Consider the following 17,778-nt stretch of genomic DNA (forward strand, 5'->3'; position numbering starts at 1 on the left):
CTAACAAAAGAGAGAGACTGCTCACACAGTCAGTCAGGAGACCGTATTATTATCCTTATTTTATTGTAGGTGAGTTAGTCAGCATGCAAATCGCTATGTTACCTCTTCGGCTGAGAGTTTCACCGCAGTTTTATACTAAAACACAGTGCGGTAAACTTGGGGTGCAGTATTGTACTGTGGTTAGTTAATAATAATATGCCATTATGTTCATTTTTGTGTTTTACTGTATTTGGTACTTGCATTAGCCAGCCTGCTAACTGCTAAGCTAACAAGCTAAGCCCTGCTCCACACACAGATCACCCTCCTACCGTCATCCATGGCAGTTCAACAATTTTGCTGTTTCCGATTGGCAAGTTTGCCAATGCTAGCATGCTAAAAGCACCGAAACACAGGCCCAGCCCCAGTCACACTCATTTCTGAACTCGAAAATGTCTTAATGGCTTTTCTGACTGGAAAGAAGGGCACTCTTTGGCTCCCAAGCAATTCCTACTTTTGAGGTTCCATGAAATGTGTGATCTCGTGAACAGTGACACAATAAATCATATAGGTTAAGGAGGTGCAGTTGGCAGGACAGACGGCCTTTGAAGAGGGAACGTTCTGTATTGCTGTGCCCTTCAGAGACTTTGTGATTGAAAACATGCCTAAATGATGAAAGCCGGTGCACTGGATATCCTTTTTTATGTTTTATGCATAGAAAGTGCTGAAGTGCGGAAGGGACGTTTTAACTAACGAATGTAAATCATTTAACACCACACACATGAAAGTTTCAAGCAGATTGGCTTGAGGTGAACTGATTCACGGTTGGGAGCCAATGTATACCATGTGTCACAGCTACGTATGTATGCACAGAATTATTTAACCTCACCCGTGACGGCACACCTTGCTTAGAGGCCGCACAGCACAGCACCGCACGGCTTTGCTTTATTTTCTCAGCCACTCAGTGGCCCATTAGGATTATTATTGTTCCGCCATGATTGCACTGAATATGCGTTAGCGAAGTAAATTATGCTCCGAATAATGCCCTCTCTGTATGGGTTTCATTTGCTTGGGCTGCATTACATTCTGGCTGCCTGATTCTCTTGCACTCTAATGGGTGAACTCAGTGGCCTGCCCATGCATGTGTGTGTGTGTGTGTGTGTGTGTGTGTGTGTGTGTGTGTTCGTTTGTAGCATGCTGCATTGCCTGCCTGCTCATTCACTCTCTAGAGAATGTGAAGGGCAACACGCACAGTCTATGAGCTCAGTTACTGTGCATGCCTACCACAGCATGCATGTGTATTTGTTGTTATTATGCTTCATTAAATGGCTTCTTGTTATTTTAAAGATATTCAATACCATGTATAAGAAAATGATGTTTTTCTGTCTCTATTCTCTACTGTATATATAAATATGCACACCAAAAAGCCAAAACATTATGACCAAAGATTATCTTATAACAATGGTGCACCTGAGGGTCTGGAATATATGTTAGGTGGTAGCCCAATCCAGCACCAGATGTCATATGGACGTTTTTTTTTTTTAGCTAATTCTGTTTGGCCCTTCAAGGACTTTATTTAGCTCAAAAAGTTGTGTTTAGTCTATCTGATTTGGGCCAACTTTATCCCAAAGTGGATATTTTTTTCCACCCACGTATAGACTTTAACATTATCACTGCAGCAGTGAAGGACCGCCGTCCAATGTGTCATGTTTCATCTAGACGAGAGGGAGGTCTTTTGCTTTACGCCACTTCAAGCACCTGAAAAAGACAGCTTTTCACCTTTCACTTTTCAACCAAATTAAGGTTAAGGTACCAGAGACTTAGAGGCTTGTAGGGTGATCCCAGTCAACAGTAGTGAGTACCTACTGTGGTGGTCTAAGGGAGGACAAATCAGGGTCTTGGCCACCAACGCTCATGAAAGAGTGAGGGCAATGAAGGCTCAAACTGTTGAACTGACAGAAGGTCATAGATATGTTCAGCGATGGTTATAGAATGACAGAGTGCCCATTGGGAGCTCCTACAATGAACACGAGAACATCAAAACTGGACCTTGGTGCAGTGAAAGAAGGTTGCCTGGTTTCTTTTAAATGATCTGCTTCTCATGTCTTAGTGACAGATGCCATATGGCACCTTAAGGGGTCTTGTAGTGAGCTGTTCTGGCGGCATGTTGAAAGACAAACAGCGTATTATGTATCTGTATATAGCTTGTAAAAACACTGTAAAACAGACAATCTGGTACTAGGTTCCAGATGTCTCTGTGATTGAAGAGTTAGCAGAATAAAGCCATCTTCACCAAGTCTGAAGCCTGATGTACTGATGAAGTTACAATAGAGCTTTTTAACTGCAGTGAGCAAAGGTAAGATTGGAAAACAGGGTGCAAAATGTTCATGTAAAGAACACCTCTCCAACTGTTGAGCATGAGGGTGGATCCTGCTTTGGGTTTGTATTGCAGCCAGTGTTACAGAGAACATTTTACTGGTAGAGGGAAGAATGAATTCAAATAAATACCAGCCAATTCTGGAAAAAAACACATCACCCCGTCTGTAAATAAAGCTTTTACAACAGGATAGTGGTCCTGAACGCACCTCAGAATGGACCACAATAGACGACTTCTGCAATTTCCTCCGGGATATAGAAAGTGCTATCTCCTTTAGCACATCTGTGGATAGACCACAGAAAAGAGCAGTACAGCAAGAGGACTCAGGTCACGATCAGGTCACTTTTCATTGGCATTAGTTAATCACATATATTTTGACCAGGGGTGGCCAAACTGTAATGCCACTGTAAAAGAATTGGTCTGTTGTTTTTCTACGCACAGTGTTGATTCAGTTGTACAGGGCAAGAAGGGCTTGCCTCTGATATGTATTGTTACAGCTAAGCAAGGGTGCTGTTGGAATGAATGAGGCTTATCAGTGATTATACACGACTGTTATATTGTACGTTGGCAGCTTGCTTTGAATGAAATCTTATAAGAGATAAAAGCCTGGGAGTTCTTAATTGCTCGTGGTTTCACTTTCCCAACAGTCATTCATTCTCGGATTGCATTGGTGTGTTTATTTACTATGGTGATAAGCTGACTAACAAAAGCAAGGTCAGAACTACGCCTGTTATTACTGCTAGGAAGAAACTGCAGGCATGCTTTTTTAACAGCGATAACATGACTTTTGTTGACAATTTGGTTAGCACTGGTAGCCAGAAAGAATAGTTCAAATGTTCTGTAATGATCACTGACACATATCAGAGAATGTCTGTCTGTATTGTGTAGAGCCTCCTCTGGCCTTGACGATGCCTTGATGTCTGGGCTTTCTGTTAGCCAGAATTTGTTCTGTGGTGAGCAGACTGTTAGGCTGCTAACTAAGCTAAAGCTAACCTGCTTCTACAGGTGTGTGTACCTGGTTACCGTTTTAGGTGCTAGTATACAAAGACTGACACCGCTATTCATATATTTGTTTTTATGTTTTATCGAGAAATATATATATTTTTACCAGCAATTGTCTGCTAGATGATTTTCCTCTTCTCAACACATAGACAGTTCTACCAAGCATGTATGCTTCATTATTTGCTCTCAGGTATCATGGCAAAGCAAATGAATTCATTAAACACTCGGACACTATAGGAGAATGTGTGTGTGCATGACCTGCCAATTAGAAGATGCTGGCCATTGAGCTCAGTGTACAGAATGACTCAATGGCAGAGTTCCTGTTACACAGCAGCATGGGTATTGGTGGCCTTTGCTATGAGTATCACTGATGCTCTTAAACTATTCTAATAGACCAGTGGTCCACATGTATGTGTGTGTCTGTGACATATGCGTGTCATGGCTGTGGAGCTGTGTAGATTTTGAGAAATGTTTTCATGTAGGGTGTTGTAGGGCAAAATAATTGCCTAATAATTTGGTTTGTGGGTGTACCACTAATTAACCATCATAAATAAAGTTAAATACATACAAAATATCTTAAATAGCTACAATGTGTGTGTATATATATACACATATATATAACTGTTGCCTTGTATTTAAAAATGCTGCATCTTCTAGAATAATACCTGAAGGACTTGGCATGTGTCCTCAGCAATACCACAACTACAGAAGTGAGGTCAAGCCCCATCATGTACATACAGTAACATAACATGGATTTATTAGAGGGTATTGCAGAAAATGATAATTATATGTCAGCCTAAACTAACAAATGAGCAGGAAATCATGGAAAGAACTATGACCAGATGTGTCAAAAAGCTAATCTGGCTGTTTCAGTTATTGTTGCCTGCCCTTGTTGAGGGTAATACGGTCACCTGCTGCTCCGATGGCAGTTAATCACTTGTGTTGACTTTTAAGACCCTGTCCCTGGGAGTTGTAATGCAAACCTGTTTATTTAAATGAGAACTGTAGCGGGTACTCTATACCAGAGGTCACTAATAGGCAGGTTTCTGGACCTAGACCTTTAAACAATAAACAATAAAATATTTTTTTTATCTGTGGATAGACTGTGGATATTATGTAACTTTGTTATAACCTTCAAAAAGCCTCCAAAATTTACATACACCCAGTCATATTTGTGTAAAATCCTGAAAATATGCTCTACCGTGTCAGTCCTCATGCTTCTTTCACTTCAGATGCCGATTCAGTATCGCTCAGCTTCTCAAAAAATAAACGTGAAAAGTGCGTCCTTTAGGGGTGGCTGAAAGTATGAATTCCACTCACAGCCTTTTACTGGTAGTCCTTAACATTCTCAGGCCTTGGCTTCTTACTTACTAAACTGAAACGTCTAATTAAGGCTCTGGGAAGCAATTAGGTGGAATGCTACCTGAGCTCTCAGAAGTGTGGAATTGAACAAGGAACATTGTGCCAGCCGTGCACTGTCGTTGTTTTTTTTTTTCTTCAAGCATGATTAAATGGGCTTGTGATGGTGAACCAGACCGTGTTTCCTCTCCCTCAGGTTCCTTTGCGAATGGTCATCTCAACGGGTCTGGAGCTAAAACAGGACTGTTCGCGGGCAGCTGTAAGGCAGACAGGTCTCGGCGCACGGCTCAGACCAGCAACGATGACAGTGAATACTCAGGAGAAGGGCCTGTAAGAAAGAGGTGAGTGTTTATGGTCCGAGACAGCTAACTGCCATTTCCTCACCTTTCGTCAGCGTTACAGCTTCAATTATGTGCAGAAAGCTGATGAGATCTCACAATTCTGTAGACACAAGAGCAAGTGGATATGCATAAAAAGACACACACATAATCTCCACATCTAAGCAGAGCAATGAGTGGAGATTTTAAATTAGTTGATTGTGCAATTTTGTTGAGGTAAGTCCAGGTTGAAGCTGAATTCTGTTAAGTTACTGCTGGCTTTGGTCAGAATACAATTGCGTTGCTGGAATTTTGGCGGTCTGCATTAAGCTTCACACAGAATCCTGTCAGGTTATAGTTAAATGTTTAGCACAGCATGTTTTGGGGACTATAGCAAGGCTCTGACTGAGCTATGTTAGGCTAAATTTAGGTCAGAGCAGAAATTTGTTGGGTGACAGCTGTATTTATACAGAGCTTTGATAGTCTAATTGTGTTGGACTGCAGTTGAGTTCAGTAAGAAAGAAACTTTCTTTAAAGAAACTGATTACAATTAAGTACAGAAAAAAGTTTTGTGTGATTACAGTTTGGTACAGAAAAAGGGTTTGTCTGATTACAGTAGGATACAGAAAGAAAATTGTGTCTGATTGCAGTAGGATACAGAAATTGTGTCTGATTATAGTTGGGTTCAGACAAAAAAAAATGTCTGATTATATTTGGATACAGAAAGACATTTTGTCTGATAATCAGACATTTGTTTTCTGTGTCCAAGTGTAATCAGACATCTGGACGACTGCTGGATTTAGAAAGAGATCTTATTATCTGAAAACGCTCAGATCCTGACAAAATTTTGTTGGACTTGGTTGGAGTCTGATTGAGTTTTTTCAGGCCAGAGATGGGTGTAGACAAAATTTTGTCAGTCAGACAGATGTTTTACACTTGGGTTACACTCGACTACACTTGGGTTGGGCTATATAGTAGGTTAGGAGTAAAATTTTGCTGGATAACGGATGGGTTTGTATTCAAAACCCGGCTCAGAATTTCAGGCCCGATTAAAGCTCTAATCAGCATGGAGCTGGAGCCACGCAGCCCTTGAGCTGAATAGGAGTCCCCTGCATTCCATTCCACTGATCGCACACTCAACTATTTTACATTATAGCCACTCCAGCTCAAAGAGCTGCATACAGGCTTTCATCTGCAGCTGAAGGTTAATGGAAGCCCAGGCTGGCCTATGTATTCATGGGAGAGAGCTGCTCACTCTCCCGTCTGCGGCTGAGCTCCGCCGTGCCTCTCTGAAACCCTCCGCTGCTCATTAGGCAGGGCAGGGCTGGATAATTGCCTGAGTGCTGAGACTTTTTGCTGGGCTCGGAAATCTCAGACTCCCCCTCAGCGCCTCTGCTGCCGGATGATTAATTCTGCGAGAAGAGCACATCGCTGCCATGCAGAAAGAAGCTGCAAAGGCTTTCAAATGCACACCTCTCTGTCTTGGTATGCCCACGTACAATAATATTTATGGTGGACAAGAGTCTGTTTATTAGTCCTTTGCCCTCCCCTGACCATAAGCCTGCACTGTCATTTATAACATAGAGAGAACAGTTCTCTATGTAGCGGCTACAAGATTACTGTAGTTAATGTAGCTAACAAATAAATGATCCAAGCTTCCATTTGCAAAAATGTACAAACATTACATCATATAGCTAAAAATAGAAGACTCAAAGTACACGGCCATATGAGAATATTATGACCACCCCTGGTTTGGAATGAACTCTGCCCATTTTATAAGCTCCACCTACCATATTGGAGCACTTTTGTAGTTCTTTATCTAATTACAGTCTGTAGTCCATCTGTTTGTCTGCATAGGTCGTTAGCCTCCTTTCACCCTGTTCTTCAATGATCAGGACCCCACAGGACCACCATAGAGCAGGTATTATTTAGATGGTGGATTGTTTTCAGGTCTGCAGTGACACTGACATGGTGGTGGTGTGTTAGTAGTATGTGTTGTGCTGGTATGAGCGTATCAGACACAGCTGTGCTGCTGGAGTTTTTAAACACTGTGTCCACTCGCTGTCCACTCTGCTAGACACCCCTACCTAGTTTGTCCACCTTGTAGATGTAAAGTCAAAGACAGAAGCTCATCTGTGCCAGTCCTTCCTAAGTGATCACAGGACGCTGTCCACGTCCTGTGTTTAAAAGCTTCAGCAGCACTGCTGTGTCCGATCCACTCATATCAACACAACACACACTAACACAACACCACCATGACAGTGTCACTGCAGTGCTGAACATTATTACCTGCTACTACCTGTGGGGTCCTGACCAGTGACCAAGGGAGGGTTCATAAAGAGAGATACTGGACTCAGACGGTCACCAAAATCTTTGTTTATCTGCTTTGTAAATCTGTTGGAAAAGACTATGAAATAGAGCAGAGAGATGGGAGAAAAAAAAGGAAGCAGCAAGCAAGCATATAAGAATAGCAGAGCTGAAAAGCTTGTTTTATTTGGTGGACTGGACTAGAACCCCACCTGTGGGCCATATGTTTTACACCCCTCATATAAGGCCATGTGCCCCAAGTGCAGGACCGTTTTTTGCTGCTATCTAGTTTAAGAACACAACAGAAGCACAGTAGTCAGGGGAAAGTGTAGATAGGCACTGTCCCAGTTGAACTATTAGATAGAATTTGGGTTTAGACAAGGAGAAGTGGGAGGGGGTAGTAGAGATGTAGCATTCAAAAACAGATGGTTGTGACAGGAAGTGGACTTTAGCTAGTCTTTTGAAGGAATTCAAACTGTTAGACGTTCTCAGGTTGAGTGACAGACAGTTTCAAATACAAGGTCATCTGTGTAAAGTTGTGAATTGGCTAAATGAAGTCGAAGTATGTGGCAGAATGTATGTTGTTGGTTATTTTTATTGCATAATTCAGTTTCCGAATTGCGTAATTCAGTTGCTAAGATGTAATCAAAGTCATTCGGAGTGGTTTGGTGTGAAGTGGTTCATTGTAGAGAATCATACCTACTCGTTACTGATAGAAACCAGGAGTTACAAATACAAATACATTTTTAAATATCAAAAACCAACAGTGAATCTACATGTGCCTTTTCGGTGTTTAAATGTAGTGTTGATGCTGGCAAGATAGTGGTAAATCTGAAAAAATGGATTGTTTTGCCTTTACTATTTTGAACCTGCATGGACCTCTTTACTATGAGTGGATTTTAAAAATATGCTTCAGGTCGAAAGCTTGTTTCCAAAGAATTCTCTAATTCATCAGTTAGCTTCTTTGTAACCATTTCATTGAATACCTCTCTGTGGCTTAGCTTTAAGAGAAAGTCTTTTAGAGACTTAAAGCTTAAAGCTACAACCACTGTGGACAAATTTGACTGTGTAGGTTTCTCTAGCACCAAGCATTTCACACCAAACAAGTGACTTTTATTTACATCTGAACTTAACATTTAACTGTATCGGCATTTGGCCATCATGTCCATGCAAGGCCACCGGACAACCAATGTGCTCGGAGGAAAGCGCTGTGTTCCCGGCTCTGATGCAACGGCCAGCGGACAGCAGTGCCGGACAGCATTGCACTGGAGTGATGGGAGAAAGTGCCGTCTACCCACCCTGAAGAGTGCAAGGCCATTTGTGTTGTCTCAGGGCCCTGGCTGCTGATGGCTAGCAGCATGACTGGGATTCAAACTAGCGACCGCTGGGCCACTTAGGGCCCTGACTGGCTGTTTTTGAGCTGAAAGAGACCAGCTGTACAGGGTTAGCATAGTAATGTTAGCTGAGGTAACCTGGTCTTAGCATTTGTTTGTGTACCAGAAGACAGGCTGCTTTCTGTGGTCTCGATATGGCTTTTATGTGATGTAGTACTGTCAAAATGCTATGTGGTGCTTTGTGGTGCACTGAGAAACAAAATAAATGTATGGAGTCATGAAGCGCCTGCATGTGCCGATGCACGGTGCCATCGGTGTTTGCGCCTCATTAAAAAACAATGGTTTCACATTTTTGGAAATGGCCCGGTGCATCCGGTGTGCGGCTACATCGCGAATGAATGTTCTTTTCAACTCTAAAACCTGTATAACGCAACATTAGCTAGTTTAATGTACCTTTCTCTGTCCTCTCATTGTCTTTATTTCACTTCTTCAATCTGTCATTTCAAATTAAAAACCCTCTGCAGAGTTTTGTAATTGCAATTTCATGACATTTCATAAAATTCTCAAGCAGCTGCAGCAGTAATTTTGCTGGGGGCTGCAAAATATAGGTACAGAGCTGGTGATATTGTGGAGGTAGTTTGCACAATGTCAGTTGGTGGTTATGAGCTTCCAGTAATGGTTAGCGACATTAGCCTTGTGTCCCCTGTCTAAAACTCAACATGTAGACATGGGGACCCAGTATTTCTTGGCTGACTGACTGACTGAATCAGATGTAATAATAGCTCATTCTTATTGAAGAGTTTATGAGTTTATTGTTGCAGATCATCGGAGTTCCTTTATTTGTTTCCAATTCTCAATTGTGGTGAATATTTCCCTGTATCAGTCATCAGCACTACTGATCAGGAAGTGTGAAACTTGCACACACTTCCTTTGAGGTGTGTGAGGTCTACCGCTACTTCATTTTCAGCCCACTGGCCTTGAAGCAGAGCTGAGAGCCTTGGTTAATTTCGATGCTTGCTGGCATTTTTGTAATGGACAATTAGAAGTTTGCACAGTAAGATTCTCAATAGAATACACAGTACACAATGCTATATTGATGCACAGTATATCATTTAGTCATAGCCATCGCATATGTGGGCATACGCAATAGTCACATCGCAGGACATGCAATGTCATGTAAAGCAAATTTAATTAAATGATGCCACTTATTTTGCTGCTTGATGTAAAAGAAAAATGTCCCTTGTTCTCATTTTCCGTGACCTATCTACCAGGGGCAGATTAAATCTACCCAGTATCATTTATTTTACTCCATTCTTGGATATTTGGAGCGCCTTATTAATACCATGAGACATTGGACATTTGACTTCTGGTGAAATCTGGTGAAAATGGGTGTATGTCACAGTATATATATATTGTAGAAAAAACGAATATTGCAATGTCAGTTTTTTCTAATATTTTACAGCCCTAATACAAATGTATCAACTAAAACAATAACACAAGAAAACTGTATCCAACAGCTTACAGCCTTTTTGTGTTTTTTTTTTTTTTTTTGCAACAGCATAATATTTATTAATAAATAATAATAATTATGACAATAACAACATTAATAACTTTTATTATACATTCTTATGCAGTTGTGGTTGGAAGTTTATACACTCGTCATGGACATGAATGTCAGCAATATTGGGCTTACAGCATAAAACAAGAATTAGGTGTACAAATTTGAACTGAGTTTTTCTGAAATTCATCACAGGTAAAATTATATATACAGTGGCAAAAATATGCACACACCCCTTTATTAAATCAGTAGCACTGAAAGTTCCAAAATGTCTTTTAACTTTCCAAGGCTTGATTTCAATTCAGTACCCTTTTTGTAAATTTCAGCGAATGCTTCCTCACGTTTCGCTAGCTCTTTGGTCTGTTTGCACGCTGGGAAAAAGTCCAGTGTTCATACTCAGCCCTGGTTTTATTAATGGGAAACAAAGACAGTGGCTCGGGTCGAGGCACACAGCACAATTTCAGCCAGTCAGCAACAGCGGGCGTTGATGCTTGTGCATAGGATGGGGGGGGGGGGGGGGGGGCTGTGTATTTCAACCCTGGCATTTAACCCTGAAAACACTGTACAAACTGTTAAACATAGTGGTGGTAGCATCATGCTCTGGGGCTGTTTTGCTGCCAGTGGAGCTTGAACATTGAGTAAAGTGGGTGGGATAATGAATATAACTATAATAATTTGACCTCAAATTTGTTTAGAATAACATCAAACCATAGAAGAGTGGATAGCTTGTGACTACCCTAATGAACTTTGTAGTAGGGCTTTGTACTCCTTGCCATTGGGCTTGGTGGCCTTAGGCTCATGTGTTTATGCTCTAGAGTATCCTGTTCCATTCGCAATACTTTTCTGTTGAGATTTTGCACCCTAAAGTAGCTAAAATCACTAATTACAAGGAAAGTCTTCATACTTTTGCACATACAGTGTATCATAATATTCCTCACCACTACTACACAACAATGTGAAAGCCAGGCTCAATCTGTGACTTTTTGCCCCCACCTCCACTTCCAGGAAAGCAGCCAAGCGTTCCTGCTCCGCCCCCACTTTTTACTATCTTTACAGACATTCTGTCCACTGGTGAAAATATTAGAATTGCTTCATCATTTGGTATTGCTTTTCACATACATTGATCAGACATAACTGACTAGTCTTGTGAATGGTCCTCCCTGTGTCGCCAAAACTGCTCTGGCTGTATAGAGTATAGACTGAGGAGTAAGCGGTCCATGTTTACCATTTTAGACCTGTGGGAAATTCACTTTATCTTTGACCCTTTAAAAAGCACTGATATAGACCGCAACATGTGCTGCTTGATTGTAGTTGTGAAGACCTTAGCTTCAGATTCTGTTTGTTGTGCTGAGATTCCCAAAGCAGTGGGAAGTGGAAAATATAGGTTTATACTACATAATGGAAACAAGAGAAAATATGAACATGCCAGTAACAGAGAGGGGGCCTGCTGTCTGTCTTCTGAGCAGCCTCAGTAGTCCTTGATCTGTTGTCATGCACGTTTTCAACAGTTTATAGTGGGAGATTTGCTCGTTCTTGAAGAAGAACAGATCTGCCAGCATGTTGAATGTATAAGAACAGGCTTTTAGCGCTCATAAAAGCAAAACTTATCCAGATGTTACAGACGACTCATGCTGTATGTTTTGTGTTAATTACACTCTTCTAACTTTGACTTTGGTTTCTGAATGGTGGTCTTATTGTAAATGTTAGCTCTGTGAAGCTAATTACAGTGACATGCAAACCGGCCTGATTCTTTAGTGTGAATCCAGACAACATTCAAGCTGCTTTAGAACTGGGGGGAGGGAGCATTTATGATATCATTAACCCCTTATGATCTGTGTCTTTTATTACACCCTAAATATTACTAATTGGTAACTGCATGAGTAATGTGAACTGGCTGAGTTGTTATAAGTTATAACGGGGCACAATATGATGGTTCTGAGAGGTTTAAGAGGTTACAAGCCATTATTTTTGTCATGTTTTATTGTTCAATTTGAGGGGGGGGGGGGGTAAGGGTGAATTATAATTACTTCCCTGCAAAATAATGACCATAACTATTTTGTTATATGTTTTGTCATATAAAGTTTTAGTTTTTTATCACTTCTTAAAATCAATATCATTATCATAATGTTTAGACCCTACTTCTGGGTAATCCAGCATGAAATACTCACAGATGCTAACAAAATGTCAAAATACTGTTTCTTGTAATGATATGTGATATAGAGTTCTTCTCCTCTCTCTCACTCTTTCTCTAGGCCAAGGCTGCAAGCACAGAGGAAATTTGCCCAATCTCAGCCAAGCTCTCCCAATGCAACTCCAGTTAAATTACTGGAGGCCATGCCACCAAGCCCCAGCCTTCCTCTCAGTGATCTCACCAAGTGCAAACCCAAAACAGAGGACTTCCTCACCTTCCTTTGTCTAAGAGGTAAGTCACTATGGACGAAAAAACACATGGATGTTAAATCTGCTGAAGCCCAGCTAGACTGCTCCACCTTGACAAAAATTAACAAATATAAAGCATTACTGTGCAAAAGTCTAAGAAAATCCTTACTTTGTTTAATTCCCAGTCAAAACAACCATTAAGTAAGGGTGGGCTTCACACCTACAAAAGGGTTGAGGATTTTTGTCTTTGTTTCTAAACAAATCTGTGGATACACTAGACGCTTTGTTCAATATTAGCCTCCATTCTCACTGTGGATAAGTATTGCTGGTTGGCTTTAGAACAGGGGTGGGCAATTCCTGTCCTTGAGGGCCAGATTCCCACACAGTTCCGTGCTTTTCCTACTCAAGCGCACCTGATTGAACTTGATTTGCCAGGTTCAGTAGGTTTGTTAGAGCAGCAAATTTACATGTACATTTACATTTACATTTATTGCATTAAGCAGACGCTCTTATCCAGTGCGACTTACAAAAGTGTACAGAAGACACTACTAAACACAAGTCAATATGGAGACCATAATACTCAACACTACACTTCAACCAAGTACTCTCGGAAAAGGTGGGTCTTCAGTCTGTGTTTGAAATCTGTCCAGCATGGAGCAAATCTGTGCTGGACTCCGGCCCCCGTTGTCCATCCCTATTCTAGACGTCTCAGGGAACAGACTCTTTTGTCTTCTGGTTGTGTTTCAGATCAGATGGACTGTATTAAAGGTTTGTTTTTCTGGCCAAACATAATCTTGTAGAGTAAAATAAGTGCTTTAAAAGCAGCAAGTAGCTTTAAATAATGAAAGCTACTGCCAATATTCCCACAAACTCCTTCAGGTGCAATGGTGCAATGGTGCTTTGAACAATGACATAAAAACACCTCTTTTGGTTCTGTAAGGAACCATGGAGCTTATTCACCATTCTCCTAAAGAAGAATCTCATCATACTGCATATTTTCATGGAAAACTCTCTGTTTATAGTCTCTCAGGAGTCTAAAAGTCATGTTGTTTGAAATGGAGATTGTGATTGGTTTTGCTGCTGAGTTTGAATGTAACCGTTAATAAAATGGAGATTTATTATCAGTTTATTTCTAGAAGTTTCACATTACACATTCCTACAGTATTAACAATTGATACTGCAATTCAAATAAAACATGAAAGAAAAAGAAAAAAAAATAGACATTTAAAACTAAGTAGATAAATAATAACAGGAATGAAAATCAAGGCGTAGATCTATAGATAACATTAGGGGCTAACATTTTAACAGCTAGGGTGTCAAACCTCATGGTCATTTACATTGGCTGGGTACTCGACATGACATGTTTTCAGAAGACCAAACAACTTTGTGTAGATTTGTGTGTTTTCACAGCAGTGGGTTTTCATCCCTCCCCTCCTTTTAGCCCTCATGGCTTGTTAGCAGCTCAACGTACAGTTGTGTAGTTTCATACAAAAGGAGCCAAAAGTGTCCTGTTAACAGATTTACATGAAAAAGTATGTTTTATGATTATGTTAAGCAAAAAAATGTGTGAGGCGATTTCCATTCCTCTGATGGAGTGACCACTTGTGGGCCTGCATAAATAGGCTACAAATGCAGCACTAGTGCTGATTCCACTGATCTTTTATGGATGTAACAAAACAGTTAGTTATTTGACACATTATGGGTGACATAATCATACACGCTTTACGAATGTCCATTTGGAACTGTCATGAAGCATTTCAAGGAAGGTTCAAATCTGAAATCCCTCTCCTTACACACACAAACAGCTATGCCTATGGCTAACAGACTTCATTGCTACTCATTCAGTGCTGTTGATGGCAGTGCAATGTGCTGGCTGCTGTCCCAGCTGTGCAGGGCTTCAACCGCCTGTCTGGCAGCGTTCTGCTTAGTGCCGAGGCCGAGCTTTTAAATGTGTTTTACCTCATTCCTCTCCGTCTCCCAGGCTGCAAGAGCTAGCGGTTTGTTTTTGTGGCTTATCTGAGTATTCTAGTGGTGAAGGCACTGGAATGTCCTTCCTCTTCCAGACACTCTAGGCATGATGACCTACTGTTCACCTCAGCGGAGCTAATATCTCCCCTGTTTCAGACAAATCTGGGTCAGATTCATCACAGTTGGGCTTCCTAGGCAGAAAGAATTTGAGAGGAAACTCCCACTGCATGCATGTTTGTATATATATATTGTTGTAACGAAACATATCTCATATATCAGAAGCAGTAGTCTCAGCCTCACTAGTAGGTAGAATCTGATATTTTCACTTGGACCAAAAGGATTATATATAAACAGGATTTCCTTTAATATGAAGAGCCATTCAATGCAAATACTTATTTGAGGTACCATGGGTCTGTATAGAGTTCTTGAAGACCTCCTTTGAGGATGTACTGAAGGTTTAGCTGGCCAAAATTACCAAGATTCTTTAAGTTCTATTCTGACTGGTTACCTGCATGGCTGTGTTTATGTATTTAGGTTGTTGTTTAATAAAAGAATAGTAAGTATGTGACTTTGGTATAGGCAACAAAGCTCATATGTTGTTTATAAGCCAATAGTTCTGCTTTTATTGGCTGGTTTACAGCACTACAATGGACTTTATAGAAGTTGCATATTGTAGCATAGTTTCAACACTGTAACATTATACTTTGCAGATAGTGCTGCTGTCCTCTCATTGTGTCCTCTCAGTGCGCTGTGCTGTTAACAAGCTGAAGAGATTGTAGCCGGTTAGCTTTCAGCCTAGCATCCACTAGCTTTTCTGGGTTTGGCTTTCTTTAGCCTTACCAGTACTAAACAACCAGTGCCAGGGCTTTCCTTTATTATATGTTTTTAGGTCCATATTCCAATAACTAGCAGAGACTGGAGGTGATGTGTTGCTCTTCAGTGTCAACAAAACCATATTCTTCCGAAGTTGACGTTACTCTTCACTGTTTCGCCGGTTCAGACTAGGGTTTTTGTAGTGGGTTAATTTTATGTAAATCTTGGGGGTTGTAAAAATATAATATAATATAATATTACCTAACAGTTTCAGGGTTTTGGAATTGGCTCGTTTACCAGTTCTGTTTTGATTATGCTGGATTTTCTTTTGAAGGAGTAAACAACAGTGTTTAAGGTTCATGGTGTATCAGTTTTGCATACAGAACTCTCAATATTCAAGTATGCCGAGGTAAATACAGTTTATAAAAATGGAAGCAGTTCATCAAGGCTTGGTCTTAAAGAGTTTAGGGCTGTGACTGAAATGACTCCCCATTTACATTTTAGAGCATTAATGAGTATGTCAGCCATTTGTCTCCGAATCGTAAAGTGATTTTGAGGGCACAGTAATTTCCCTCATGAATTAGACGGCATATTCATAACAACTTTACGAAAATACATTTCTGTGAGGGAGTTTTCAGAGGCATTAAACTCTTCAGACGTCTGGTTCCGTTCACCAACACTGTAAACAGTTCTGACTAGTTTTCTATAGATTGGAGCATTTCACACCCAACCACTCTGACCCCACTGATTGACTTTGTTCACATCTTGATAATTGAATCATACAGAAATAATGACGGCATCTTCGTCTATTGCTTTCCTCATCATCCTCCTTTAAACTTGCCGTTTCGTCAGGAGCGCAGAGCCAGAGCAAACATGGCAGACTCAAATTGAATTATTCTTCCACTCTTTTGAGCGAGCACACACACACACACACACGCACATCCATACACACACTAAGGTCTCTAAAGACAGAGAGCAGACTGATTAGATTGGGTTTGGATTATTGGCTGAAGGTAAAGTGAGTTAATGGAGTTTCAGACTTAAAAGATGTAAATGAGAGATTTTTCCTCCGTCCCATAATTCATCCTCAGCTCTCCTGACCTTCTGTTGCTGTACAGGGTTAGCGCTGGGAGCAGCGCACTGCCTTATGAGTACTGAAATGTAATTGGAGCTTACAGTGCAGTGTGGGCCCTGATGGGTAATTAATGCCACTCATGGACCACACTGGATTCACCGTATCACTTTATACTGATGATTAATGTAAAACCTCTAACATTTCTCTAGAGTTGTATGCAAATATTTGGACACCCTTGTTCAAATGATATTTGATTTTTTTGAATGAATGAATCCTCTTTATGAAACAGACTTGAATTTGAAATTGTTCTGCTCATTTTAGACATAATTCTTGTTCAGTTTCATAATTTATCATTTTGGAAAAATAAATCATAGCTTATAAAATATGCAGAAGTGTTTACTCTGTAGGGGATGTGTACTCTAAGGGTATTTATTACACTTACAAAATTAACAATCAAAAATGTCGTTTGACTAGGTGTGCCCAAACTTGTTGTTTTTGCCATTTTCCTTACGCCAGAAAAGAATATGTCATTAGTAATAAATATAATTAGGTATGCAATTACACAGTTTCATTTAAACTGTATAGTCACATTTAAAAAAACCTCAAGTGTTAAATATGAGTAAATCTGGGTGAAGCACTCCTTTATATGACTCCACTGAATAATCTGAAAAAAGAAAAGTTTTAGGCTTAGTCTTGAAAAGCATGTAACTTGTTGATGCCAGGTTGTTCATAATTTGAACATAAAGCCTACAGTAACTCAAAAAAGCACCTTTAGAATGCACAAGACATTCAGCCTTGAGGCTCACATGCTACCACTGCAGAAAGCCATGTCAGGTTCCACTTCTGTCAGCCAGGAACAGAAAGCTGAGGCGGCGGTGGGCACACACACACACTAAAATTGGATAAGACTAAAAAAATGTAGCCTGGTCAGATGAATCTCCACACTCTTTTCCCCACACAGATGGTAGGGTCAGATTTTGGCAGCAACAGCATGAATCCATGGACCCAACATGCCTTGTGTCAACAGTCCAGGCTGGTGGAGATGGTGTAATGGTGTTGGGAATGTTAATACCAATCAATCAGGGCCTGGAAGCCATGGACTGTTTGTGTGTTGTTGCTGACCACGTGCATCTTTTCATAACCATAGTTTATCCACAATTAACGGCTACTTCCACATTGACTGTACACCATGTCACAAAGCTGAAGCTTCAGGGGTCCTCCCAGTTGCTGGATCTGAATCCAGTAGAACTTTGGGATGTGGTAGAACAGAAGATTTGCAGTATTTACTAGAATTGTGGAATGCAGTCATGTCA

At 40.6% G+C, this 17,778-nt stretch overlaps 1 protein-coding gene across 1 annotated transcript in view; it reads left to right on the forward strand.

Moving 5' to 3' along the window:
- Positions 1 to 17,778, forward strand: part of jarid2a (jumonji and AT-rich interaction domain containing 2a) — a 75,763-nt gene that overhangs the window by 19,092 nt on the left and 38,893 nt on the right. The window contains exons 3-4 of the mRNA XM_072680370.1: positions 4,911 to 5,055; positions 12,483 to 12,652. Coding sequence (XP_072536471.1) covers positions 4,911 to 5,055; positions 12,483 to 12,652 — 315 coding nt within the window. The remainder of the gene's footprint in view (positions 1 to 4,910; positions 5,056 to 12,482; positions 12,653 to 17,778) is intronic.

The sequence above is a fragment of the Salminus brasiliensis genome, chromosome 5 (assembly GCF_030463535.1).
Source record: "Salminus brasiliensis chromosome 5, fSalBra1.hap2, whole genome shotgun sequence".
NCBI lineage: Eukaryota > Metazoa > Chordata > Actinopteri > Characiformes > Bryconidae > Salminus > Salminus brasiliensis.